This window comes from Macrotis lagotis, chromosome 1 (assembly GCF_037893015.1).
Source record: "Macrotis lagotis isolate mMagLag1 chromosome 1, bilby.v1.9.chrom.fasta, whole genome shotgun sequence".
Classification (NCBI taxonomy): Eukaryota; Metazoa; Chordata; class Mammalia; order Peramelemorphia; family Peramelidae; genus Macrotis; species Macrotis lagotis.
Window position 1 is genome coordinate 443,842,609 of NC_133658.1, and position 27,778 is coordinate 443,870,386.

The 27,778-nt window shown below is 34.5% G+C and overlaps 1 protein-coding gene across 3 annotated transcripts in view; it reads left to right on the top strand.

Moving 5' to 3' along the window:
* Window positions 1-27,778, top strand: part of PRORP (protein only RNase P catalytic subunit) — a 51,210-nt gene that overhangs the window by 11,233 nt on the left and 12,199 nt on the right. For all 3 annotated transcript variants that reach the window (XM_074213372.1, XM_074213371.1, XM_074213373.1), the window contains 4 exons: window positions 9,512-9,559; window positions 19,102-19,234; window positions 20,761-20,868; window positions 21,675-21,823. In XM_074213372.1, the coding sequence (XP_074069473.1) occupies window positions 9,512-9,559; window positions 19,102-19,234; window positions 20,761-20,868; window positions 21,675-21,823 (438 nt within the window). The remainder of the gene's footprint in view (window positions 1-9,511; window positions 9,560-19,101; window positions 19,235-20,760; window positions 20,869-21,674; window positions 21,824-27,778) is intronic.

The following is a 27,778-nucleotide window of genomic DNA, read 5'->3' on the forward strand; positions in this document are numbered from 1 at the left end:
CCCTTAGGCCCTCACTTTTCTAAAATTCTATTCAAGACATTAACTTCTTTTTTGCTTAGCTATAGCTATATCTAAGAAGTATAAAAATGAGGACTCCACTAGTATAATATTCTTATTTCTCCCTGTAACTCATAATTTTGCCTTTAAGTATATAGGTGCTATGTATTTGACCCATAGATGTTTAGTATTGATATTAATTCTTCCTCTGTGGTACTTTTCAGCAAGTTGTATATATTTATCTCTTTTAATTAGATTTATTTTTTCTTTTGCTTTTTTTGTAATCATTATTATTCTTGCCTTTTTTGACTTAAGCTGAAACAAAATAGATTTTGTTCTAGACTCTTGTTTTAAATTCTTCTGCTTTCTATTTCAAGAGTACCTTTTATAAACAGTATGTTAGTTTCTGATTTTTTTTGTTTTATGGTTACATTCATACTATTCACAATCAATTTTATTCTATAATTTTCTTCCTCTTTATTTTTCACTCACTCTTTATAAAGATGATGGAGGTGAGAGAGAAGTGAGCCTCAGCACTAGTGTTCTATATGTAGGCTTTTTGTAATCTGCTTCTGTTCCCCTGTCTCTTTTCTTTCCCACATCCATATTCTAATAACAAGATCTTAGCCTTTTTTTCTTTTCAACCCTTTCTTTGAAATTCACTGTTTTGTTTTGCTTACTACTAATGATTTGTTTAATCTGCCCTCTCTTACTTTCCATTTTATTTCTCCTCCTTCATCCCTCTTTTCCTGTTGAGTTAAATGTATTTTTTAAATTTTATTTTTCTACTTACCTGTTATGAAAAGTTTTCAACATTCATCTACTTGAATATTTGTTACACAATTATTTTCTACTTTCCCTTCCTACCCCCTCCCCTTAGCAGCGAACAGTAATGAATGTTGTACTTGTACTTGTACATTTGTGTTTAAAATTGACTATGAGGAATTAGGATTATGGGAAAAGAGAGAAAACCATGGTATAGGAAGGAAAAATTGAACATAGTATTCAGATTCTTTGAGTTTTTTGGTTTTGTTTGGTTTTGAGGTTTTTTTGCCTGAATGTAGATGATGTTGTCCATAATAGATCTTCCAGGGAATGTCCTAAATCTCTAAACTGCTGAGATCATAGTTGATTGACTCACAGTGTTGTTGTTAATGTGTACAGTGTTCTCTTGGTTCTGTTCCCTTCACTCGGGATCAGTTTGTGTAATTTCTTTCCATGCTTCTATAGAGTCTGATCATTCAAACTTTCTTCTAGAACAGTAGTGTCCCATCATATTCATATGTCATATCTTGTTCAGTCATTCCCCGATTGATAGGCATATGCTCAGTTTCCAACTCTTTGCTACTATAAATATTTTTCAACATGTGAGACTGCCCATTTTTTATGATTTCTTCTGAATTTTGAATTAGTTATTGGAATTGCTAAATCAAACAGTCTTCAAAAAAACTGCCTGGTATTGGTTAAGAAATAGAGTAATGGGGGTGGCTAGGTGCGTAGTGGATAAAGCACTGGCCCTGGAGTCGGATTCAAATCTGATCTCAGACACTTAATAATTACCTAGCTTTGTGGCCTTGGGCAAGCCACTTAACCCTGTTTGCCTCACAAAAACCTTTAAAAAAAGAGAGAGAGAGAGTATGAACCCCAGTGGATTAGAATAGTTTCAAAAGAAGCAGTAGCAAATGACTATGGTAATCTGCTGTTTGACAAACTCAAAGACATTATCTTCTGGGATAAGAACTCACTATTCAACAAAAACCACTGGGAAAACTGGAAAATAGTATGGCAAAAACTAGGCATAGACCCACATCTCACAACTTATACCAAAATTAGGTCTAAATGGGTATATGATTTAGACATAAAGGAAGATTTTATAGATCAGTTAACAGATCTAAAAATACTCTGTTAGATCTATGGAAAGGGGAGAAATTTATGGTCAAACAAGAAATTGAGTATATTATAAATTGTAAAATGAATTATATTGACTATATTAAATTAAAAAAGACAGGATTAATAAAATCATTACAGCCAAGAATTGAAGGGAAACAATTTTGACGGTCAAGGGTTCTGCTAAAGATCTCATTTCTAAAACACAGGTAGAATTGAATCAATTTATAAGGTTACAAGTCATTCCCCAATTGATAAACAAAGGATATGAACAGGCAGTTTTCAAATGAAGAAATGAAAGCTATATATAATCATATGAAAAGTTGCTCCAAATTATTATTGGTTAGAGAAAGGCAAATTAAAACAATTATGAGGAACCACCTCACACCTATTAGATTGGCTAATGACATAAAGAGAAAACTGTCAGTGTTGGAAAGGTTTTGGGAAGAATAAGACATTAATGCACTGTTGGTGGAGTTGTGAACTTAACCACTCATTTTGGAGAGTGATATGGAACTATGCCTGAAGAACAACTGAAATGGATCTCTGTACCTAATCTCGTGTGTGTGTGTGTGTGTGTGTGTGTGTGTGTGTGTGTGTGTGTGTATTTTCACATGAGAGTGAGGTTGAAGCATTGCCCATTTCCTCACCCTGTCCTCCTCTTCCCCCCTCCCACCCATCCACCCCCTTTGATAGTGTATTCCTTATCCCCACTTTTCTCATTCTTTTAAGATTTATCTAGACATACCATAACCATTCATTACAGTTTATCTTTGTTTAATCCCTTTGGATTGTACCTTTTTTATGTTTCTCTTGCTTCCTATATTATTATTTCATAGTTTTTGCTCAGCTATTGTCTTTTCATAAGGATTGCTTTATAAACCTTCATTTTCATTAATGGTCCATTTTCTCTCTGATTTTGCTCAGTTTTCCTGTCTTGGTTCTTAGGCCTAGATCTTTTGCCTTTTGCATAATTGTATTCCAGATCCTGTTCTTTTAGAGTGGTGGATGGCTAAATCTTTTGTGACACTGACTCTGACTCCTTGGTACTTGAATTCTTTCTTTGTGACTGTTCTCAGTACTTTTTCTTCTTTCTGGAAATTCTAAAATATTCCTGGGAGATTTCATTTTAAGATTTCAGGAGGTGATTGTTGGATTTTTCTGTTTATACTTTGCCCTCTGATACTAAGATAAACAGGAGTTTTCTTTTGATTTCTTGAAATATGTCTAGCTCTTTTTTTTGTTGTTATGTATTTCATTTAATTCTTTTTGGCCATGAGATCATTACACTCTCTTTTATTTTTTCAGTCTTTTATCTTTGTTTTAATATTTCTTGATATCTCATGGAGTCATTAGTTTCTATTTGATCAATTCTAATTATCATTCATTACTTGGTAGCTAAGTACTTTTTTTTAAAATCAGAATCTAAAACCCACAAAAGGCAGTTTGTAGATCTTATTCAGAAAAATTAGGATCTCAGCAACTGCCATCTAGCTTTTTGTAATCAAAACAGCAATCCCAAAAGGAAGATCTTTTATCCCTGAGGAATCAGAATACCAATTCTGAGATATCTATGATGTTTTCTTAATCGCTTGTGATTTATGAGCAGATTCTATCTAGTCCTTGATCAATGTCAATTTCTTCTGGCCATTTTCCTTTACTGCTATTTTATTCATGCTAGAACAGTTCTTAGAATTATTTAAATATGACCGTTGGACTTGATTTTCTGAAATCAATCAGTAAACATTTATTAAGTACCTACTATGACTCTGCTAAGTTCTGGGGACAGAAAGATGCAAAAGACAGCCCCTGCTCTCAAGAAACTCACAATCTAAAGAGCATGCAACATGTAAGAAGATACATACAAATAAGCTCTATATAGGATAAATAGAAAGTAATTAACAACTGGAGGTCACTAGAATTAAGGATGGAATTTTAGTTGAGATAAAAACAAGAAAAATTTGAAAAGACACATCCAGGGGCAGCTAGGTGGCACAATGGATAGAGCACTGGCTCTGGAGTCAGGAAGACCTGCATTCAAATCCAACCTTGGACACTTAGCTGTGTGACCTTGGGCAAGTCACCTAATCCCATTGCCTTGCCAAAAAAAAGGCATCCTTAATATTATTGCAAGAATTATTAACATAAAATATTGGTAGTGTCAAAGTAGCATATATTATGATCAGGCTAGATTCATCCCAGTATAGCAAGGTTATTTCAATACTAAGAAAATGTTAATAAAATAGAGCATATTAATAAACCAACAATTGAAATTACATGATTATATCAAGAAGAAAAGTCTTCTGAAAAAAACTTAACATTTCTGTTAAAAGCAATAAAAATAGATATACTTTTTTATAGTATAGTAAATAGCTAATACCAAGAAATAGAATTATCTCCTTGTCAGTGCAAACCCTTCGATATGTGCACAAGTGATCTCTTTCTGTCCTCCAACAGATGGCCCTCTCGATCATTCCTACTTTTTCACTTCATTCTCTTTCTCTTCTCTTTTTTCCACTGCCAAGAAACATGCCCATATCTCCTCCATTCTCAATCCTCATTTGATCCTTTCATCACCACTATCCTCCCATGTCTCTCCTGCTTTTTGTGACTAAAGTCTTTGAGAAGACTATTTACCACAGGTGCTTCCACTTCCTTTGCTCTTCCTCTCTTCTTAACTCTTTACTATCTGACTTCTGATCTCATCCTTCACCCAGAACTACTATCTTCAAAGTTACCAGTGATTTCTTAATTACTATATTCAGTAGTGTTCTTATTCTCATTCTTCTTGATCTCTCTTAAGCCTTTGACTGCCTTCTCTCTAGATTTTTAGGACATATCATTATCCTTGTTCTCTTTCTACCTATCCACTCACACTCCTCAGTTGCATTTGCTGAATTCAGGTCATGCACTTAATTCTGGGGGGTTAAGTCTACCCTGGACCCTCTTCTCCATCCATATTATTTCACTGAATGATATACATCAGGTCCCTTGGATTCAATGTACTGATGATCCATAAATCTTCTTATCCAACCATGACCTATCTACTGTCTTTTTAACTGCTTATCAGACAGTTCAAACTGGATATTATTCCATTGGCATCTTAAATTCATAACAAACAAAACTTAACTCATTTTTCTCCTAAAACTTTCCCCCTTTCCAAACTTCACAATTACAGTCAAATCTTCCAATCTCTCAGGCTCACAGTCTAGGTGTCATCCTTCAACTCTTCACTTTCTCTTCATCCCCATATCCATTCTGTTGATTTCACCTTTACATCATCTCTCTAATGTTCCTTCTTATCTCCTCTGATACTTCTATAACTCTGATTTGGGCCCTTATTTCCTCACAATTGAGACAGTACAGTAGCCGGCAATGAATCTAATGAGTGTGCTCATCAGAAGTCTCTCCTTATTTCACCAAAATGATTGTTCTAAAAGGTAATTACAACCATGTCATCCCACCCCTCATACACAAGTACTCAGCAAATTCCAGTGGCTCCATATAAACTCCTAGATCAAAAACTTTCGCATTCGTGTCCTTCCTAACCTATCCACAGACACAGACAGACCACTCTAGTTTTCTTATACCCCTTTTCCAACATGGATTCTTCAGTTTAGTGATGCTGGCCTTCTTGCTATTTGTTGCTCAACTCTTAGTTCTGGTTATTTTCACTGGTTTCTTCTCTCCCCACACCCCATACCAGTAATGCTCTCCCTCCTCATCTTCACCTCCTAACTTCCTTCAAATCTTAGCTAAAAATTCCACTTTAATAAGAGAACTTCCCAATTGCCCTTCATTCCAGTGCCTTTTCTGTTTGATCATTTCCTATTACTCCTGTGATGTAGCTTATCTGTACATATCTGTTGTTGCCTCCATTTGATTATAAATTCCTCAAAGGCAGGAACTATATTTTGTCATTCTTAGTATCCTCAGCCCTGGTATACAGTAAGTACTTAATAAAAGTTAATGGGCCTGAGTGAACTTGATTCATTGTATAAATTATAATTATTGGTGGAACTTCAGTGTGATGGGATAAAGCATGTTTGAACTATGCCCAAGAAAGTTATCAAACTGTAAAGGCTACATATGTTAAAAAATATTCTTACCAATTCTTTGTTTTAATAAAGAAATTGATCAGAGAGATCATTGCAGGTGCCTGTAAATTGAAGAATGACAACAAATAATGATTAGCAATGTAAGGGAATAATATTGCACCTTAAATTATAAAACTTGGTGAGTCTTTTGTGAACTGTTACTGAGTTAAATGAGCAGAACCCAGAGAATAATTTATACAATATCAACATTGTAAAGAAAAACAAGTTTTGAAAAGCTTAAGGATTCTTGATGCAATGTTATAGTTTTTTTATTGTTTACCTTGATAGCCTTAACTTTTCCAGATGAATATTGTTTTGTCTGGTTTTATATTATAACTCCTTCATGATTGGATATGGTAGTGAATTTGCAAATTATTTCAGGTAGTATTGTCATTTTTATTATCTTGGTTTGGACTAACTATGAATAACAGATATATCTACCATTATTTGTCTTTTAATTTTTTTTAATTTTGAAAAAAATGCCAGAAAGAAGATTATATATGAAATCACAAATCTCCATTTTCTGTTGTTTCTATAAAGATATAGTATATAATCAATTCTATAAATTACATTTAAAACTCTTAATTCTACAACTTACATTTAAAACTCTTCCTTGTTTGTTTTTCCTGCTGAAGGTCTTTATGTTCTCTTTTTTTTGGCATCCACTCATCCATTCCCTAACATTAAAAATCCATAAGAAGTGCAATAGGTAATTTCTGAAATGAATGAGGAAACAATGGTTGGAGCTTCTGAGTAGATTGGTTTTTTAAGCAGTGCATGCCAGTTGAACTTAACCTCCTCAACTTTGGCACTAGACCCCAAATACAATGGAAGACAAATTTTTTTCATTAAAATCAATCAAGTGGGGGCAGCTAGGTGGCGCAGTGGATAGAGCAACGGCCTTGGAGTCAGGAGTACCTGAGTTCAAATCTGGCCTCAGACACTTAATAATTACCTAGCTGTGTGGCCTTGGGCAAGCCACTTAACCCCATTGCCTTGCAAAAAAAAAAAACTAAAAAAAAGTCTTAAAATCAATCAAGTAAGACCAATTAATTAAAAGAAAAAAACTATTTTACAAAATTAGGCAATCAAATTGGGAGGGGGAAGGGCAGCTAGGTGGTATAGTGGATAAAGCACCGGCCCTGGAGTCAGGAGTACCTGGGTTCAAATACACTTAATAATTACCTAGCTGTGTGGCCTTGGGCAAGCCACTTAACCCCATTTGCCTTGCAAAAACCTAAAAAAAAAAAATTGGGAGGGGAAGACTGGACAGATACTGAGACCAGAAAATGTGGTGTCTCCCTCCCTAGTGTTGGCATTCAGTCAGTGGTCAAAGAAACAGTTAATGATTTTTTTAATTGTCATTGATGTTGCCCTGTTGGTATGAGCAAGTCCATTAAGGTTGATGTGATTCTTTAGTTAAGGGTCTCTAAAAACAGGTAGAAGTAGTTCAGTATCCTAGTTCTCACAATTTCCATAATCGAATAAATTTTCCTCACAAGACAGGAAATTGGACTAGATCCATTACTGAATTGAACTAACTCCAGAATTGAGTCACAAGGTAAGAGTCATTTTGGCTCACTCATTTACCACATTACCTTCAATTGTACAGCCAAATGAATCATCACAGTACCCATGGGCAAAATTTTCTTCACCTTTTTGTTTAGGTGGGAAACACTTCATCAGAGTTTCTGGAATATGGTTCATCGTTACATTGAGAAAAGTTCCTAAGTTTTACAAAATCATGGGGCGTTTTTGTTTGTTTTGGCAATATTGTTCTTGTGGTTCTGCTTACTTCACTCTGTATCATTTTTTTTGTTGGGGGGGTGTTGGTGGGATTTTTTTACAAGGCAATGGGTTTCGTCATTTCTTATAGCTCATTAATATTCCATTCATGTAAAATGTTTGTTCAAACATTCCTTGGTTGATAGTATTACCCTTCTTGGTATTAATCTCTCACTTCTATTTGACTTAATTCCCTATTGAAATGGATATATTTCTACATCAAACTGTCTGAACATAGGTGTTCAAACTTCCTGTTTCAGTTTTAGATAAGATTGAAGTTCATCTGATTTCATTTTCCTCTACCTCAATCTCCATGTTTTTATATGTTTCTCAAGTATTTCAGTTATTAGAAATAGCAAACTCGATCTCCTTCCTCCTTTTACTCTTCCTTCTTCTCTTAGAATCCTCAGAACAGAGTTAGTCCACCCACCAGCCTTCCATCAGTGCAACAGTCAGGCACAATTTTGGTATATCTGCAATGGAGAATACCATCTGTATACAGAGAAAGAATTGTGGAGTTCGAACAAAGACTAAAGACTTATTACCTTTAGTTTCTTTCTTTCTTTCTTTCTTTCTTTCTTTCTTTCTTTCTTTCTTTCTTTCTTTCTTTCTTTCTTTCTTTCTTTCTACATTTTTTCCTTGGTATATATTGATCCTGTGTAATCTTGCTATCTCTTATATTTTATTTTTTTCTTCTTAAGGATATGATTTCTCTCCCAACATGTTCAATTTAGATCAATATATAGTATGGAAACAATGTAAATACTAACAGACTGCCTTCTGTACAGGGTGGGGTAAGGGGAGGGAAGCAAGATTAGGGGGAAAATTGTAAAATTCAAAATAAATAAAATCTTCCCAAACAGCACAAAGAAAGAAATCCCTTCATGCTACCTCTGACTCTAGAGGATTTAAAGTTTATGATTCTGAGATCTTGATGGCTCATGAAGAATATTGTGTTTAAGTATTTGGGAACTAGGGTTTCAGTTTGGAAACGCTATTATATATTGGTAATCTGAAGTTGTAAAGAATGACCTAAGGGATTGATAAATTAAGAAATTTGACTATTGTCACTCAGTTGACTTGTTTCAGAGATAGGGCTTGAACTCAAGTTTTTCTAACTCCCTGAGCAGTCCTTTCTCTTCTTTAAAGAGATAGCTTTCCGGGCATCATTTTTCCCATTTTCTTTGTTTTCTCTTTTTTTTTTCCATTTTTCCCATTTTCCAGACAAGAAAACTAACTTGTCCATATTCACATAATTAGAAAGTATTAGATGTTGGATTTAAACCCAAGGTTTCATCATTCTGTCTACCAAATTATGTATTTTACACAAAAACAGAGAGAAGAATGAGTCTTCTCAATGAGTAATGGAATACTAGCTATTCAGGTACAGTACATGTACTGTAGCAATTTTTTTGTTGTTTTACACTGTCCATTTAAAATGCCATTTGAACTTTTCTAATGGAATCTTAGATTTAGAGTTTGAAGGGACCTTGGAAGCTATTGATTCCCACACCATTAATTGAGGAAATCCACCTGGGTAGATTGTCTTTTCTTTGATCATAGAGGTAAATAATAGAGCTGGGATTTGAACTGAAGCTGTCTGATTCCAAATCCAGGATTCTGTACTGCACCACATTAAACGTGTTAGTAGTATGTCACAAGTTTAGGGTATTTTATTTGTGGATGAGTTTTATTATTTTATGATTAAATATGAATCTGAACCTCTTTTGACAATCCTTTTGTAGTATTCCTGAGAAAAAATGGCGAGGAGAATCTGTCACCATTCATAAAAGGTAAGGAAACCTTTATTTCTTAAAATCTTCAATTCAGATGATTTATTATATAATTGCTGACAATTTTTTTAAATCTGGGAGAATAGGAGTTGAGATTTAGTGGAAGTCTTGGAGTTGAATTCTGGTTTCTAATATGTAATGGAGGTAATTACATTTGAATAAGCCCAGTTTGTTCTGTACAACCAGAAACAAGAATTACACATGGGAAAAAAATAGTGATTTTAAAGAGAGAGAGAGAGAGAGGAAAAAAGAAAAGAAACCCTCAACCCTCATAGGAAAAAAACCTGAAAAACTACAGAGATAAGTAAACAAAAGGTCCCAGTACAGTGAATAGTGTAATATTAAATTTATAACACATTATTCACATATATAATTTGTATAATATAAATAAAATATATATTATAATTTAAGTTAAAAATTAGATAAAAGTGAATAGAAATCTCCATAAGCAGCAGCATCTTCATCATCATAAGTATATATATAGCATTTTTTATATAATTTTTAGTTTTTAGGGGGTTTTTCGGGGTTATTTTCTTTTTAGGTTTTTGCAAGGCAAATGGGGTTAAGTGGCTTGCCCAAGGCCACACAGCTAAGTAATTATTAAGTATCTGAGACTGGATTTTGAACCCAGGTACTCCTGACTCCAGGGCCGGTGCTTTATCCACTATGCCACCTAGCTGCCTTATATAATTTTTAGTAAGATTTATATAGCATATATATTTGTGTAATTTATAGATTTATATAGCATTTAGTTTGCAATAACTATATATTTCAAATGGAGTAGACAAAGCCCAGGAACCTTCAAATTGACTTATAATCACAATGACTTTTTTATTTTTGTAAGGCAATGGGGTTAAGTGACTTGCCCAAGGCCACACAGCTAGGTAATTATTAAGGGTCTGAGGCTGGATTTGAACTCAGGTACCCCTGACTCCAGGGCCGGTGCTCTATCCACTGTGCCTCCTAGCCATCCCCACAATGACTTTTTGAAAAAGAAAAATCTGGCATTTCTAATACTAGAATAGAAGAATTTAAAAAAATGAATTTGACAGTGGACAGATTAGAAATAAATGGTGGAAAACAATTGAAGCTGAGTACTCTGAGGAGTATAGAGAGGCAGAAAAGAAAAAGTTTTTTTTTAAGTCAAGATAGAAAGACCTCATATTTCTATAAATCAAAGCAAATGAGCTTGATTAAAATGTCTAAGAACTATTGGTGTGTGGTTTTCCAGCTGACCTTGGGAGGCATAGGAGTGATACAGAGGGTAGGTAGGATATGTAGGATGAGGATGGGCCAGAGCCAGCACTGCAAAAAAGGGGAACATGGTCACTATCAAGGAGGTCAGTGAACTGGAGTGCATGAAAGAGTGTCTAGCTAAAGCCAAAAAAGAATTTCTCAAGAAATGATAACTCGGGGCAGCTAGGTGGTGCAGTGGATAGAGCACCGGCCCTGGAGTCAGGAGGACCTGAGTTCAAATCCAGCCTCAGACCCTTAATAATTACCTAGCTGTGTGACCTTGGGCAAGTCACTTAACTCCAATGCCTTGCAAAAACCTTAAAAAAAAGGATAACTCCTATTCAGCAAAATGCAGTCCAGTGTAACAGTTTGACTGAATCAAGACTCTAGGCACTGATTTCTTTGGTTGAGAGATGATTGTAAAACACAAGAAATCCAGGAACCATTTTGCCTTGAAAATCCTTAAGAAATAGAATTCGGTGAAGCTGAAAGAAATCAAGAACGCATCACCACCTCCAACCCCCCAAAATTAGAAGACTATCCTGCAGGCTGGTAACTTTATATTCTTTGACCAATTAAAATGTTCTTTCAAAGACAACACAAACCTGTTTGTAGGTACCATGTAGGGAAATGTTCTCATGTCTATAGTGAATTGTAAGATTCATAGAGTCCCATTCTTGTTTTTATATCGTTTTTAAGATGTCCTGATCTTTGAGTATCTTCTCTTACTGAACCTAATCTTCCAGGACCTGAAGCCTGAGAACCTTTTCATTAACGAACCAGTCTAAATTCAGGTGACAGGCATGAGAGACAAACAGTATAAAGGCACAAAGATTAAAAGTGTGTTTCTGTGAGTAAGGAACAGAGAGGTTTGTTTAGACTGAGAAAAGAAAGGAAAGCAATATATAACGAGGCTAGAAAGATGTAGTCAAATGTTGAAGAACCTTTTAAAAGACAGATAAAGTTCTTTAATCTTAGAGGCAATAAGGAGTCCCTTAGAGTTTATTGAGTAGGGAAAAGAAATCATCAAAAGTATACTCAAGTTGGGGGCAGCTTGGTGGTATATTTGATAGAGCACCAGCCCTGTAATCAGAAGGACCTGAGTTCACATCCTGCCTCAGACACTTAATAATTACCTATCTGTGTCACCTTGGCCAAGTCACTTAACCCCATTGTCTTAAAAATGAAATTTAAAAAAAAAAGTTGCTTAGAGAACAGAGTGACCTGCCTAGCATAAAACTTAGGTCTTCCTGATACTCTTTACTATGTCCAATTAACAGAAATCTAATCATGAATGTTTTGGAGATTGTAAACTGGTAGACTGGAAAAATGATGGTGCCCTTTACAAAAATTTGTTTGTAGAGTTTGGGTTTTGGGGAAAGGGGGAAAATGAGTTCTCCTTTGGTCATGTGTTGGAAATGCCTGTAGGACAGTTTGAAATATTCAAGTGAGCTTGGATGGCGATGTTGGATTGGAACATAGGTGAGAGATGGAGGATGGATATGAATTATTTGCTTAGAGATGGCACTTAAATGTCTGGATGTTGAAGAGCTCTCAGAAAAAAGAGAAGTGAGTTTATGTCATAATCTTGACATTCTCAAAGTTAGGAGGCTTAATCTTATTGATGATCCTGTAGAGAAGAATTAGTAGTAGTCAGAGAGGGAATTAGGAAAACCCCACAGAGGAAAGACAATCCAAGAGCAGGTATTCAGCACAGTTAAAAATATTTGATAGCTTGAAAAGAATGAAAACTGAGAAAATAACATAGTTGGCAATTAAGAGATAATTAGTGGAGCAGCTAGGTGGCACAGTGGATAGAGCACTGGCCCTGGAGTCAGGAGTACCTAAGTTCAAATCCATCCTCAGACACTTAATAATTACCTAGCTGTGTGGCCTTGGGCAAGCCACTTAACTCCATTTACATTGCAAAAACCAAAAGAGAGAGAGAGAGAGAGAGAGAGAGAGAGAGAGAGAGAGAGAGAGAAATAATAACTGGAGAAAGCAATTTCACTTGTATGAGGTTAAAAATCATACTAGAAAAGGTTAAAGGGGGAATGAAAGAAGACTAAGAAGAAGCCACAAATATCACCTTTTTTTTTAAAAGTGTGAAGGAGTCTTGAGTCAGTTTTGAAGGCAGAGAACTAACTAATAAAAATAGAGAAAGTTGAAAATTAGAGCTAGGGAAGGGTGAATGAGGTATCAGACTGCTAGAGAAGACTCGAAATGATCCAATCAATAGTGCAAGTTGACTTTGGTAATAAGAGTAATCTCATTGTCAGATAAATAATAAATACTATTTTTTAAATAAAGAAGAGAACTAAATTTCCAGTATCTGATGTGAAGGGGAATTCAACCACAAAGGAAGTTGATATAAGGGAAACTATCCAAAAATATTTTGACCAGTTAGAGACCAAACAAGCTGTTAACCTAGATGAAATGGATGAATAGTTCTAAAAATATAAACTATTCATGTAAACAGAACAAGAAATTTAAAAAAAACAGGAAAATAAATAGAGCACATGTTGATTGAATTATCACAGAAATAGGACCAGATGGATTAATGTATGAATTCTTTTCCTCATTCAAAGAGCTGTTAATTCTATTATTGTATAAATTATTCATAGAAAAAGGAAAAGGGACCTATCAAATTCTTTATAATACAAATAATCTGATACCTAAACCAGTCAGAGATAGAGAAGAAAACTATGTACCAGAGATTCTTTACAATTTTTCTGTCCTGGACCCCTTTTCCAGTACAGTGAAGTCTCTAGACCTCATTTCAGAATGTTTTTAAATGCAAATACAGTTTATCAAAATACTTTTTTTAAAAAATCTGATAAACTCACAGGATAAGAACATCTGCTGTGAAACAATATCCTTAATGATATCAATGCAAAAAATACTGAATAAAATATTAGTAGAGGCTATAAGATATTTAAAAGATCATATACTTCAAGGGGGTTTTTATTATTACCAGAATTATTATAAGAAAAAAATAGGCTATATTATTAATACTAAAACTTAAAATTACATTATAACATCACTAGATGTAGGAAAAGGTTTTTCACCAATTATAACTAATTTCTATTAAAAAGACAAGAAAGCATGTAGTTAGAAGAATCTTTCTTTATATGGTTAGTGGTATTTATTTAAAATCAGTAGCCAGGGATTCTAGGTAGTATAGTAGATAGAGTTTCAGCCCTGAATCAGGAAGACCTGGGTTCAAATCCAGCCTTAGATACTTAATAATTGCTTAGCTGTGTAACCTTGGGCAAGTCACTTAACCCCACTGCCTTGCAAAAAAACCAAAAATGAAGTAAAAACCAATGGCCTTCATTATGTGTAGTGGTGAAATGTAGAAGCCTTTCCAGTAGAATTAAGGTAAAGCAAGGGTGTTATCACCACTGTTATTTGCTATAGTGGTAGAAATGTTAACTTAGTAATTTGGCAATAGAAAAGGAATTGAAGGAATAATAATCATCAGAGAGAACACAAAAGTATTTTTACAGGTGATTGGATACTGTATCTTAACCCAGTTCAGCTAAAATTTAATAGATCTGTTCAAATAGCAGGATATAAAATAAACTCACATAAATTAGAAAATTATATAAAGAGATAAAATTTATCAATATATATAACATTATAGCACACACACAGGAATTATTTCATTTTAACAATGGAACACTGAACAGAAATTCAGATTGTCTTAGAGTAATATTACTTGTTCATCAGTACACCATTATAATTTAATAAAATATTTTAATAATTAATAATTTAATTTTATAAAAATTGCAGTACTACCTAAACCAATCTTAGTCCTATGCCAGACAAACTACTAAAATGTTTATAGAGGTACAAAAAAATAATAATAGAAAGCATTTGGAGGAATAAGAGATAAAGAATCCAGGAAAATAATGGTGGAAAATAGGAAGGAAAAATAGTCTTAGCAGTATTAGATTGCAAATTATATCACAAAGTCATTATTATAGCTATTTGTTTTTTTTTTTTAAGGTCAGTGGAACAGCTTAGTACATGTGATACAGTCAGAAAGAAAAGCAGTAGCATTAATGTTTGAGGTAGGATACCCACTTGGAGTCAGGGAGAACATCCAAATTCTGCCCCAGGTAGTCATTAACTTTGTGATCCTGGGCACCTCAGCTAATTTTGCTGTGCCTCAGTTTCCTCATCTATGCAATGGAAGAACTGAACTTGATAGTCTCTAATGTACCCTCCAGTTTTACAACTATTATTCTCTAAGAGTATGAAACCCAAAAAACTGTAGCTCCTAAAGTAAGGCTATTCCACAAGAATATTAGAAAAATTGGAAAGCAGGCTGGCACAGGTTAGGTTTATGAAATAAATCATGCCATATATCATAATAAATTCTAATTTAATATGTCTTAAATATAAAAGATACCATAAATAAGTTGGAAAAACATGAAGGAAAGATATTTCACAACTGCATAAATTAGGAATAATCCTTGCCTAAATAAGACATAAAGAAAAACAAAATGGGAAGTTTTGATTACTTAAAATTGAAGAATATCTTACCTAACAAAATCAGTGTAGGAAAAAATAGAATGAAATATTGGGGGGGGGGGAATAATCTTCGTATTAAGTCTCCCCTAATAAAGTTCCATTATTCAAGTTACATAAGCAGTTAATTCAAATTTATGAGAATAAGAGCCATTCCCCAATTGCACTAGTCAAAGCATATAAACAGGAAATTTCAAGGAAACAAACCCAAACTATCAAAACAAGTTCCAAACACTAATAAAGAGAAATACACAAAAATAGAATTCTAATCTGTCAGATTGAACAAGATTTTTAAAAAATTTAATGACAATTTTTGGAGAAATGTGAGAAGTCAGGCACCCTGATGAAGCTTTGAATTGTCCTAGCCATTCTTGAAAATAATTTGCAGTTATGACCATCAGTATCACTAAACCATATATCTTTTTTCTCCAAAATATCACTACTTGGATTCTAGACCACAAAGTGGGCAAAGACAAGAAAAAGAACAAATTTATATATACCAAAATAATTATAGAAATATTTTTCATGAGAGCGGCTAGGTGGTGTAGTGGATAAAGCACTGACCTTGGAGTCAGGGGTACCTGGGTTCAAATCCGGTCTCAGACACTTTAATAATTACCTAGCTGTGTGGCCTTGGGCAAGCCACTAAACCCCATTTGCCTTGCAAAATCCTAAAAAAGAAAAAAAATATTTTTCATGGTAGCAAAAAAAGAACTAATAAATGGGAGATGCCTATTAATTGGGAAATGGTTGAATAAAGTTTGAGATAGAAATGTGATGAAATATTATTGTGCCATATATGAGAAATAATAAAATAGACCCAATAACTTTCAAAGACTTAAGAACTCATCGCATTGCTTTTTAGCCATCTCCAGTGCCATGATGCCAATGCTTGTTTATGATTCTTTCTTAGTGCCCTTCCTTTCCAGCTCAGCAAAGCTAACTCAACTTTTCCATTATTGGTAATTTAAATTAATTTTCCTTTAATTCCAGTTATCATTCCCAACCTAAACATTCCTTTCTGATCAACACTTTTCTATATATGTTGTATTCTCCTAGTTTTTTTAAATTAAATTTTATTTTTTAAATTTGAATTGCCAGCATTTAACATAGTACTTGGTACTTAACATGGTACTTAATAAGCTTTAATAAATGCTTTTTCATTCATATGACTAAAATCATATTACTGAAGGGAGTATACCACATATTGCCAAAAGAAAATTCGTAAGAATACTAGGTAAAGGGGCGGCTAGGTGGTGCAGTGGATAAAGAACCGGCCCTGGAGTCAGGTGTACCTGGGTTCAAATCCGGTCTCAGACACTTAATAATTACCTAGCTGTGTGGCCTTGGGCAAGCCACTTAACCCCATTTGCCTTGCAAAAAAAAAAAAAAGAATACTAGGTAAAAATAAAAGCTTTGACAATTAAAAATTTTAGAGAATAAAAGGTTACAGCTCTATAGGGGATGAGTTTTTGGGCATGTTATATAATTTTGTGAAATTTATTATTGTCCTTCAAAATCAAATTAGATCATGACATGAAATGAGTGATGGCATGTTTTGCACATTGTGTTTATTTGTAGTCGGGGAAATGTCGTGCAAAGATATCATTCTCACTACCTTTTCCAGAACTGTATCACCCCTTGGCCTGATTGGAAAGGAAAAAAAAACTTTTAGTGAAGGTCTGGATGCTGTGGGGTCTCTCCTTATATCAGTGGGACACCATGCTCTCCAGCAATGCAAGGCAAAAGCACTACTTTGTAATTTTCAGTTGACAACACAATATATCCAACCATGTCTTAAGATGGTTTACTCATTAGTTTGACCATTTTCTCTCAGACCTGCAATTATATTCCTCCCAGAATCCAAAGACTTTAGTTTCCCAGAAGTTGCTCGGTGAAGTCATGAGATCATTGCCACTGGATCACTAGTCAACATTGTTTATGGTCAAAACTATGATGATATCTGATCATCTTCAAACATATAGTTAAAAATCTTTGACAGAAGAAATCTATTGACTATTTCTATGAGAAAATTTTATTTCAGAATGTTCATAAATCTGAGATTATTTTTCAGTTGATGCCTTAAATGAACACAGAATATGAACAAAAGACTTCATAGATCTTAGAGTTCATGTAGTTTAACCCCAGGCCTCCTTCCTTTTTTAGTGAAAGAAACTGAATCCTAAAGAAGTAAGTCCTCTTGTTATAAAAGTAATAATTAGCAGATCTGGGATATAAAAAAATTAAAATTGCAAACTCTTGCAAACCTCTACAGATTGTTAGAATATATAATCTTAAATGTGAATAAATAACTCTGGCCATTGTCTCTTGCTCATTCTATGAGCATATATAGTAGCAATTTATAAAAAAAATAAGTATGCTAATTAGGTTCTAGTGAAGCTGTATATTAAACTAGTCAGGTTGGAAAAGAATGTGTGGTCACCAAGAAAAATTATGTAATTGTTCATACCTTTTTGATTTTACAATCGCCTTGCTGAGTTTATAAACAGATTATTGAAAAATAATTCAAATCAACTTTATTTTTTAAAAAAAAGGAAGTGAATAAAGTACAACCAAAAAAGCAGTATAGAAATTATTACTATGTAGTAAATGAAAACAGTCTTAAATAGCACCAAAAAAATCTCAAAAGCACTGGTTATGTAAGTACTAACTTTTTTTTTTTCAATTTTTAAAGTTAACATCTGCCCTTGTCATTTGACAAGTGGAAGGTTATCAGAATGTAAAGTTGTAGTATAATCAGTTTCACTAACTCTTTTTACTTAAAACTCATTTTACTTTACTTTTTTGGGGGAATTAATTTGGAATGCACTGAACTTTGTATACTATATTGAAACAACACATAATGGGGGCGACTAGGTAGCACAGTGGATAGAGCACCAGCCCTGTAGTCAGGAGTACCTGAGTTCAAATCTGGCTTCAGACACTTAATAATTACCTAGCCATGTGGCCTTGGGCGAGCCACTTAACCCCATTGCCTTGCAAAACTAAAAAAAGAAAAAAGAAAAAAGAACTAACACTTAACAGTTAAAAACAGAATAATGCATAAACCCGTTTTGTAATCTGAAACAACTTCAAATCTTCTATAAAATGTACAGCTTTGAAACTATAATTTATCTGGTTTGAGGTCTTAGTTGTAATTTCTCTGTATGCAAGTCTCAAAGATTGTTTCAATTAAAAACTAAACCTTTTATGGGTGGGTTCAAATACCTGATTTGTTAGCTAAGTGACTTTCCATAAGACCAGGTGGTCATATTGATTTGTGTAAGAATATTCTGGTTCTTCAGATGCTGAGTGAAATGAGTAGAACCAGAAAAACACTGTACACCCTAACAGCAACATGGGGGTAATGGTCAACTTTGATGGACTTGCTCGTTCCATCAGTGCAACAACCAGGGACAATTTTGGGCTGTCTGCAATGGAGAATACCATCTGTATCAGATAAAGAGCCCTGGAGTTTGAACAGAGTTCAAGGACTATTCCCTTTAATTTAGGGGGGGAAAAAACAACAGATACTCTTATTGTCTAATCTTGTTATCTTATACTTTTTTGTTTCTTCCTTAAGGATGTAATTTCTCTCTCATCACACTCAATTTGGATCAACATGGGAACAAAATAAAGACTGAAAGATTGCTTTCTGTGGGGGAGGGAAGTAAGATTGGGAGAAAAATTGTAAAACTCAAATAATATCTTTAATAAAAAAAGAATATTTAGTACTTTGTCATACTAACAAAATATAATTTTTGTTACAGTGGACACTGTCCAGCCTGTGGGAAAATGTTAGAATCTATTCACTTGAATCCAGAAGAATATGAATTTCTTAAGCAGAAAGTCCTGAAGGATGTGCTTGATGGAGGTGACCAATACAGAAAAACAACACCCAAGGTGAGTCAGGTCAATAGCTTTCTTAGAGTTAGTTGAGATAAAAAGACACATCCAGGGACAGCTAGGTGGCATAGTGGATAGAGCACTGGCTCTGGAGTCAGGAGGTCCTGTGATCAAATCCTGTCTCAGACTTAATAATTACCTAGCTGTGTCACCTTGGGCAAATCACTTAATCCCATGGGGGGGGGGGGGGTGTTAGCATTATTCCATAGACTGATGGGATTTAATTGTTTACTTTAGACCTCTTACCTATGGGCAAGTGTACTTGCCCATAAATGTTTCTAGCAAAATGTATTTGAAGTTGCCTTTTAAAATTCTTTGTTTTTCAGTTCTTGAAAGAGAGAAATCTAAAGATATTTTTTAGAATTAGAATAAGGAAACTGAGCCTCAGGATGGGGCTAGTAGTGGTGAAGTTGGTCCTGCAGATAAGATTTCTAGATTCTGAGGTCAGGCTTTTTTTTTTTTTTTTTTTTTTTTTTAGGTTTTTGCAAGGCAAATGGGGTTAAGTGGCTTGCCCAAGGCCACACAGCTATGTAATTATTAAGTGTCTGAGACCGGATCTGAACCCATGCACTCCTGACTCCAGGGCCAGTGCTTTATCCACTGTGCCACCTAAGACAGGTTTTATTCACATTAAAAAAAATAGTTTGAAGATTTGTATTGCCTCTACCTTCATGATTTTAAGTTGGTTTGTGGAGATGGGGTTAAGAGATAAATAATCCAATTTATAAAACTGGGAAAAGATTTGCGATTACTAATTCCCTTGTTTCAAATTTTAAATTGAATTTAAAAGAGAAAAGATTATTTTGTCTTCTTACTATGGCTTACTCACTTTGACTTACTTACTATGACTCTTACTACTATGACTCCTATATTTCTTCCTAATAAGAATAATAATCACTAAGTGCTAGGCATTTGTTTAAACTCTTTACAATTATTATCTCATTTGAGTATCACAATAACCCTGGGAGGTAGGTGCTTTTTTTTTCCATTTTATAGGTGAGTAAACTGAGGCAAACAGCAGTTAAGTGACTTGCCCAGGATCAAACAACTAATAGTGCCTGAGGCCAGGTTTGAACTTATTACTCACAATCAAATAGAATCTTTACATTTTATTTTTGTTTTGGACATGTGTGGGGAGTTTCCCTTGTGAAATGTCCCTTCCTTGATGCATATTGGCAACTTGTCTGCAAGTTATGGTCTCAGAGAGTTTGCCTGAGAGGATAGTGGATAGAGTACCAGCCCTGGAGTCAGGAGGAACTGAGTTCAAATCTGGCCTCAGACACTTAATAATTACCTGTTGAATCCTCAAGGTTTATCTCATTTGCTACATCAGTTTGACTTATTATCTATATCAGTATAAGCATTGTGCTCCTTTAACCTCGGAGAGAGAGGGAGAATCAGAGTGTGTGTGTGTTTTCTGTAAATATTTCTAATCACAAAAATGATGAATTTTAGCATACTATCTTTAATAAGAATTCAACTAAGTTCTTGTTACTATAGTAACTATTATCTTTTATTTTTAGGAAATTAAGAAATTTGAAAACTTTATTAAAAGTTGCCCTCCTTTTGATATTGTAATTGATGGACTCAATATTACTAAAATGTTTCCTAAGATTCGTGAATCACAAACTGTGAGTGCAGTTTTTTCTTTTATTTATGTCTATATTACTATTTGTATATTATCATGCACTATAATTTTATAGGTTTCTCTTCTTGGATTTCCACAACTTCTTCCATAAAAAGAAAATGTTTCTCTGTGTTAGAGTGACCAAATAGATTATGTAAGTTATACAATAGTCAGGAGCACAGTAAATTATAGTGGATAGGGAAAAGTACCTATTATTATTATTATTTTACAATATGCTTTTGATAGAATTGAGAATTGGGAGCTGGGTATCCTAAATTCATGGCCAAAATTCACCACTGGCACATTTTGGGGTTTTGGTAGAGACATTCCTCACTTCTTTAGTTTCTGAAAGCTGGTAAGAATTATAAACCAGCATGATTCATGAATGAAGGAGTGAATGAATTAATGAAAAAGTCTCTGTTAAACATTTACTCAATAAGCACTTCTTTCAAAGAATTGTGCTAAGTTCTAGGATTATAAATATTAAGTTAGCACTGCTTTAAAGAGCTCTTATTCTAAGCTCTTTTCTGCTGAATGAAACTGGAGCAATCACATAGCTATTCTGACTGGGCCCTAGCTGTTGCAAATTAGTCCTTTTATTCCTCCCTAAATAATTTCTTTTATTTCTTTGTTATACCAGAGACTATAACACCAGAGACCATATACATGAGAATTTTCTCAAACTGAGGGAGGGTATATATACACCAGGTTCTACAGATAAGGAGTAAGGATTTGCCCTCTTTAAAGTTTTCTCCTGTGTCTTAAATAATCCACTGTGACTTACCTCTATATTGACTTTGTACCTTTCAGCTCCTTGATGTAGTCTCTCAATTAACAAAGCGGAACCTCCAGGTGCTTGTCCTGGGTCGGAAGCACATGTTAAATGGAAGTTCCAGATGGCAAAAGAATGAAATAACAGCTGTGCAGAACATGGCCCACTGCTTCTTTGCTGATAATGTGTGAGTATCTAAGACAATAGGCACAGACTATATATATTTAGTGTTTAGTGAAGTAACAAATTCACATATCATATCATATCATATTATATTATATATTCTTTATCTATAGGACTTTTTCAGTTATCTCTGATTTCTATTCTAATCCAATAAACATTGATTATATTATAATCACTATATGCAATATACAGTGCTATGAATGTAAAGACAAAACCAAAAAAAATGTTTTCTCAAGGAAGGGATATAACATGTAAACATCATCAGGAGAGAACACTAAAAACCTGTGGCATGGAGAAAGACTTCTTAGAGGAAATAACCATATTCTCAAATTTGAAGAGAGACAGTAATTCTAAGAGGTGAAAGTTTGTATGCAGGGCATAGAAATGAGGCTTTTCAAAAGCACAAAGGCTAACATTTTTAATACAGTATTGAATAATAGTGTTGATGATTGACATCCTTGTTCCACCCCTGATCTTATTGGGAATGTTTCTTGCTTCTCTTCTTTACATGTAATGCTTGTTGTTGATTTTAGAGAAGTATTGTTTATTGTTTTAAGGGATGCTCCATTTATTCCTATGGTCTCTGTAGTTTTTATTAGAAATGGGTGCTATATTTTGTCAAAAGCTTTTTCAGCATCTATTGAAATTATCATTTGATTTCTCTTGGGTTTGTTATTGATATGGTCAATTATGCTGATAGTTTTCCTAATAATGAACCTTAACCCTGCATTCCTGATATAAATCCTACTTGATCATATAGTGTGTTTTCCTCTTGCTAACTCACTGTTACTGCTTTGCTACTATTTTATTTAAATTTTTTTGCATCCATATTCATTAGGGGAATTGGTCTATAATTTTCTTTCTCTTTTTTGACTCTTCCTGGTTTAGGTTTAGGTATCAGCACCATATTGGTGTCATAGGAGGAATTTGGCAGAATTCCTTCATCACCTATTTTTTTCAAATAGTTTACATAGAATTAGAACTAATTATTCCATGATTGTTTGGTAGAATTCACTTGTGAATCCATGTGGCCCTGGAGATTCTTTTTTTTTTGCAAGGCAAATGGGGTTAAGTAGCTTGCCCAAGGCCACACAGCCAGGTAATTATCAAGTGTCTGAGACCGGATTTGAACCCAGGTACTCCTGGCTCCAGGGTGTTTTATCCACTACGCCACCTAGCCGCCCCTGGAGATTCTTTCTTAAGGAGGTCATTAATAGCTTGTTTATCTTTTTTTCTGAGAATTATTATTTAAGTATTTAATTCCTTTAACCTGTTTATATTTTTTTGTAAATATTCATCCATTTGACTTAGATTGTCAAATTTATTAGCACACAGCTGGACAAAATAGCTCCAAATTATTAATTTAGTCATTGGTTTTGAATTCAGCTTTTCCATTTTTGATACATAATTTGGTTTTTTCATCTTTCTTGTTTCAATCAAATTAACCAAAGGTTTATCTATTTTATTTTTTCATAAAACAACCCTTAATTTTATTTATTAATTCAATAGTTTTCTTAATTTTGATTTTATTAATTTCTCCTTTGATTTTCAAAATTTGTAATTTGGTATTTAATTGGAATTTTTTTATTTATTCTTTTGCTAGCTTTTTTTAGCTACATAGCCAATTCATTGATCTATTTTATTCATGTATTAGAAATATAATATTTCTGCTAATAACTACTTTGGGTATATCCCACAAATTTTAGTCTGTTGTCTCCTTATTGTCATTGTCTTGGATGAAAGTATTAATTATTTCTATGATTTGTACTCTTTCCTTAATATTAGGTTATTGAAGTTCCAATTAATTTTAGGTCTATCTTTCCATGGTCCTTTATTGCACATGATTTTTATTGAAACATGACCTGGAAAGAATGCATTTAATAGTTCTGCCTTTCTCCATTTGATTATGAAGTTTTTAATGCTTTATTACATGGTCAGTTTTTCTGTGGGTGCCATGTACTGCAGGAAAAAAAGGTATAGTCCTTTCTGTTCCCATTTAATTTTCTCCATAGGTTTATCATATCTAACTTTGATAATATTTTATTTACCTCCTTCTTGTTTAGGTTGAAGTCCTCCCCACCAGTGTAGTTTTGCTGACTATGGCTTCCTGTAACTCATTTAGCTTCTCCTCTAAGAATTCGGATGCTGTACCATTTGATACATACATGTTTCATTTTCAAATTACTTTATTGTCTTTGGTGGAGTCCATCCTTTAGGAGGATAGAGTCTCCTTCCTTATTTCTTTTGATGAGATCTATTTTTGCAATGATTTGTCTGAGGTGAGGATTGCTACCCCTGCTTTTTTTACTGAAGCAAAATGTATTCCCTTCCAGCCTCTTGCCTTTACTTTGTGTGTATCTTTGTACTTCAATGTGTTTCTTGTAAGCAGCATATTGTAGGGATTCGAATTTTTAATCTACTTTGCTGTCTGCTTATGTTTTATGAAAGAGTTTGTCCCGTTCACATACACAGTTATAATTACTCTTTATTACCCTCCATACTATTTCTTGCTTTGTACTTTGTACATTTTTCCCCTCCCTTCACCCTATCTCTCCTCACCAGTGTTTTGCTTCTAAATACCATCTCCCTCAATCTGTCTCCCCTTTTATTAGCCACCCTACCTTTTCTTCCCTCTTTTTCTTTTCCCCTTGTTCCCTCCCATTAGTCCCTCCTTCCCGTCAAGCCAAAACCAATGAGAATAAGATTCAAGCAGTATTTAGCTTTTTTCACTGGAATAACATCTCAAATGAGTTTCTTCTCACATGACTTGGCTGAATAGGTCAAGCCATTGATGTCATGGTTGTATAAATAAAAGGTGGCTTGGCTACTGAAAAAAAAAGAAGTTTGATTAAATATCATTTCTGAGCAAAACTCGGGAGCCCTTAACAGAAAAACCTGGTTTTTCTCTGCCATCTTGACTGGAAGTCTGTAATAAACTATTTTTGTAAGAAAAGGCATTGATTTTAATTGACAGGTTGTTTCAAAAGTTCACAAGTTAAAAAAAACTCACAGATTAGGTTCTTTAGCAAGGTAAAGAGTTCTTAAGACAATAAATTTAATCACAGAAGAACTTCGTTCTGGAGAGAACAGCACAAATTAAGAAAGGGGGAAAAGGGGAAAGGGACTGGTCAGTAGACAGTGATTGGGCTTAGATTAACATGGATCCAGCTGCATGATGAAGGTGGTGGTTCAGTTTGGGTTATTGCACCCAAAGAGCAGGTTGACCTCCAAAGAAGAGGAGCAAGCTGGGATACATAGTAAAAAAGTGCATAGGGGAGTGAGAGGTTATTTGGGCACTTATGCTCCCTCAGAGCATAACTCAACTGAGAGGTCTTGGAGGCAGGCAGCTCAGAGAGCAGAGATGAGGTAAATAGAGACTTAATCCTTTCAGGCTAAGGTGGCATCCATTGTTTAGTTGCTAGAGGCTTGTTTTGTGCCTGGGCACTGGGATTTACAGGAGTCCTTCCTTGCCAGTTTTGGGGCAAGGTCTTTTACTAAAAGTTCATTGTCTTCATCTTTTAACCTATAGTTTTGATGGTTGAGATGGTAGTGGGATCAGTGTTAATGGAAGGTATATGGTCCATGCAGATTAAAGAATAGATTTTTCTTAATATTTCCCCTACTTCATTTTCTCCCAGGTACTTTTATATTCCTTGTGACCATATATTCTTTTCTCTGAGGCTCTACTTAAATTTCTTGTAGCATTCTTTCTCTTCTGGGATTACCATTTGGTCTTCTCTTAAACCATAGTAGTTCTTCATTATATTCCAGCATTTTTATCTGTTTGCTAATATCCTCAGCCTTGATTTCTCTATCGGAGCTTTGTGCTTTGGTTATTCTTTATTCATCTTACTTGATAGGTTGACAGGTCATACTTGGTCCCAGATATTGTGCCTAACACCAGGCTCAGGCTTCTGGGAATTTCTGTTTTAGTTCTGCTTCCTGGTGACTCAACATAGATTTTCCACTGAGTATACCTAGTGACAGGCTCTGAGTTTGGCCTGTCATATCCATGGTTACCCTAGGCTTAACTATAGTGATAGAAAGGATGGGAACCAGATCAAACCCAGGTTGCATCAATCCCGAGGACACTAGATAAGAGTTCTGTCAACTTGCTGAGAAGCAAGTCTTCTGAAATCCAAGCCAAGTGTTTTCCTAGTTATGGAATCAAAATGATGGCAGAGAAAATGTTATGGGGTAGGGTAGTGTTATAAATGGCCCATGAATACTTAGTCCAGAGTGATTAAAATGGTTTTTATTAAGATATCTTAATAAAATGGCATACTTCCCTCCTTCATTGTGGGAAAGAGGGACCTGTAATAGACTATTTTTTTTTCCTTCTGTAATAGACTCTTAATAAATGCCTATTGACTGACTGCTTCTAAAAACAAAAGAAACTACTGGAATTTATTAGAGGAAAAGGGTAGAGTGGGTAAGATGTAACATAGTCAGATATGTCCTTGAGAACAATCAGTTTTGTGGCAGTATGGAGAATGGATTGGAGTAGTAGTCTTTACTGGATACAGGAAAACTAATCAGGAAACTGTTACAGTAATCTAAGAAAGAGATTGATAAGCTCCTGAATTAAAATGGTAACCATATGGGTAAAGAGATGAGGCTTATTCAAAAAAATTATTTGTATGTAATTTATATTTATCAACTGAGTAAGCAGGATGGTGATGCAGTGGATAAAAAGAGTCCCTGGAGTCAGGATACCCAAATTCTAATGCAGTCTCAGATACTTCCTAATTGAGTGATATTGGGCAAGTCATTTAACCTCTGATTGCCTCTGTATTCATTGGAGAAGGAACCATTTCACTACTTTTCCCAAGACCACAAAGGATTGGACACTACTGAAAAAGGACTGAAAAACTGCAAAGGTGAGAATGAGTGAGAGTGAGGAATCAAGGATAATGCAGATAAGATTTGATACTTTACAGGTCCTAGGGGTTTGGGGGAGAGGGAAGACTCAAGAATGACTTTAAAGTTAGAAATCTGAATGACTGAAAATAGCAGAGTTTAGAGGAAGAATGGATTTAGAGGGGAAGATAATTAGTTCTCTTTTGAACATGTGACATTTGAGATGCTTTTGGAAATGTCCAACAAGCAGTTATTGATTCAAAACTATAGTTATACAGAGACTAGAATCTCTAGGAGTCATCTTCATAAAGATGATAATTAAACCCACAGATACTGATAAAATTGCCAAAAGGAAGAAAATAAAAGGAGACTCAGGACAGATTTTTGTTCCAGAGGAAGTCTTTGTTTTTTAAAGGGCATCTGAAATAGACTGTCTTAAGTTGAATCAGTAGTAAGATTTTATCAATTTTGTAGTCAAAATTGCTCAGGACCCAGGTAGTTGCCAACATTCAACCCACATATGAAGAAATGTTATTTTTACAATAGGTGTGGGATTAATAAAGAATAATCATAACTGTCTCTGGGACTTGAAGTAATTATGAGTCCATAGTGATTGTTGAAAGAGGGAAACCTTTGTAATATAGGAAGTTTCTTATTTGAGTAACTCCCTAGCAGCAAAAAAAACAAAAAAAACATGCAAATTTCAGGGAGCAACTAGTGCCATAGTAGATATAGTACCAACCCTGGAGTTAGGAAGAACTGAGTTCAAATCTGGTCTCAGACACTTAATACTTATTAGCTGTATGACCTTGAGTAAAAATCACTTAACCCCATTGCCTTGCAAAAAGAAAAATACAAATCTAGGATCTCCAGGATAGTGTACACACAAAGATGGTGACATCCCTGATGCTGAAGCTGTCTCAGCTTCTCTCCAGACCCAGATCCCAGACCACACTTTGATTTATTCAGCATTTTACATTTGGGACAACCAAAATGACAAACTGGTTGAAACTTATTACCAACCTTGGGCACTGTGACCTGTCCTCCTCTAACAACATAAAGAAGATATTTTAGAGTATGAAAGAAAATAATAGAATAA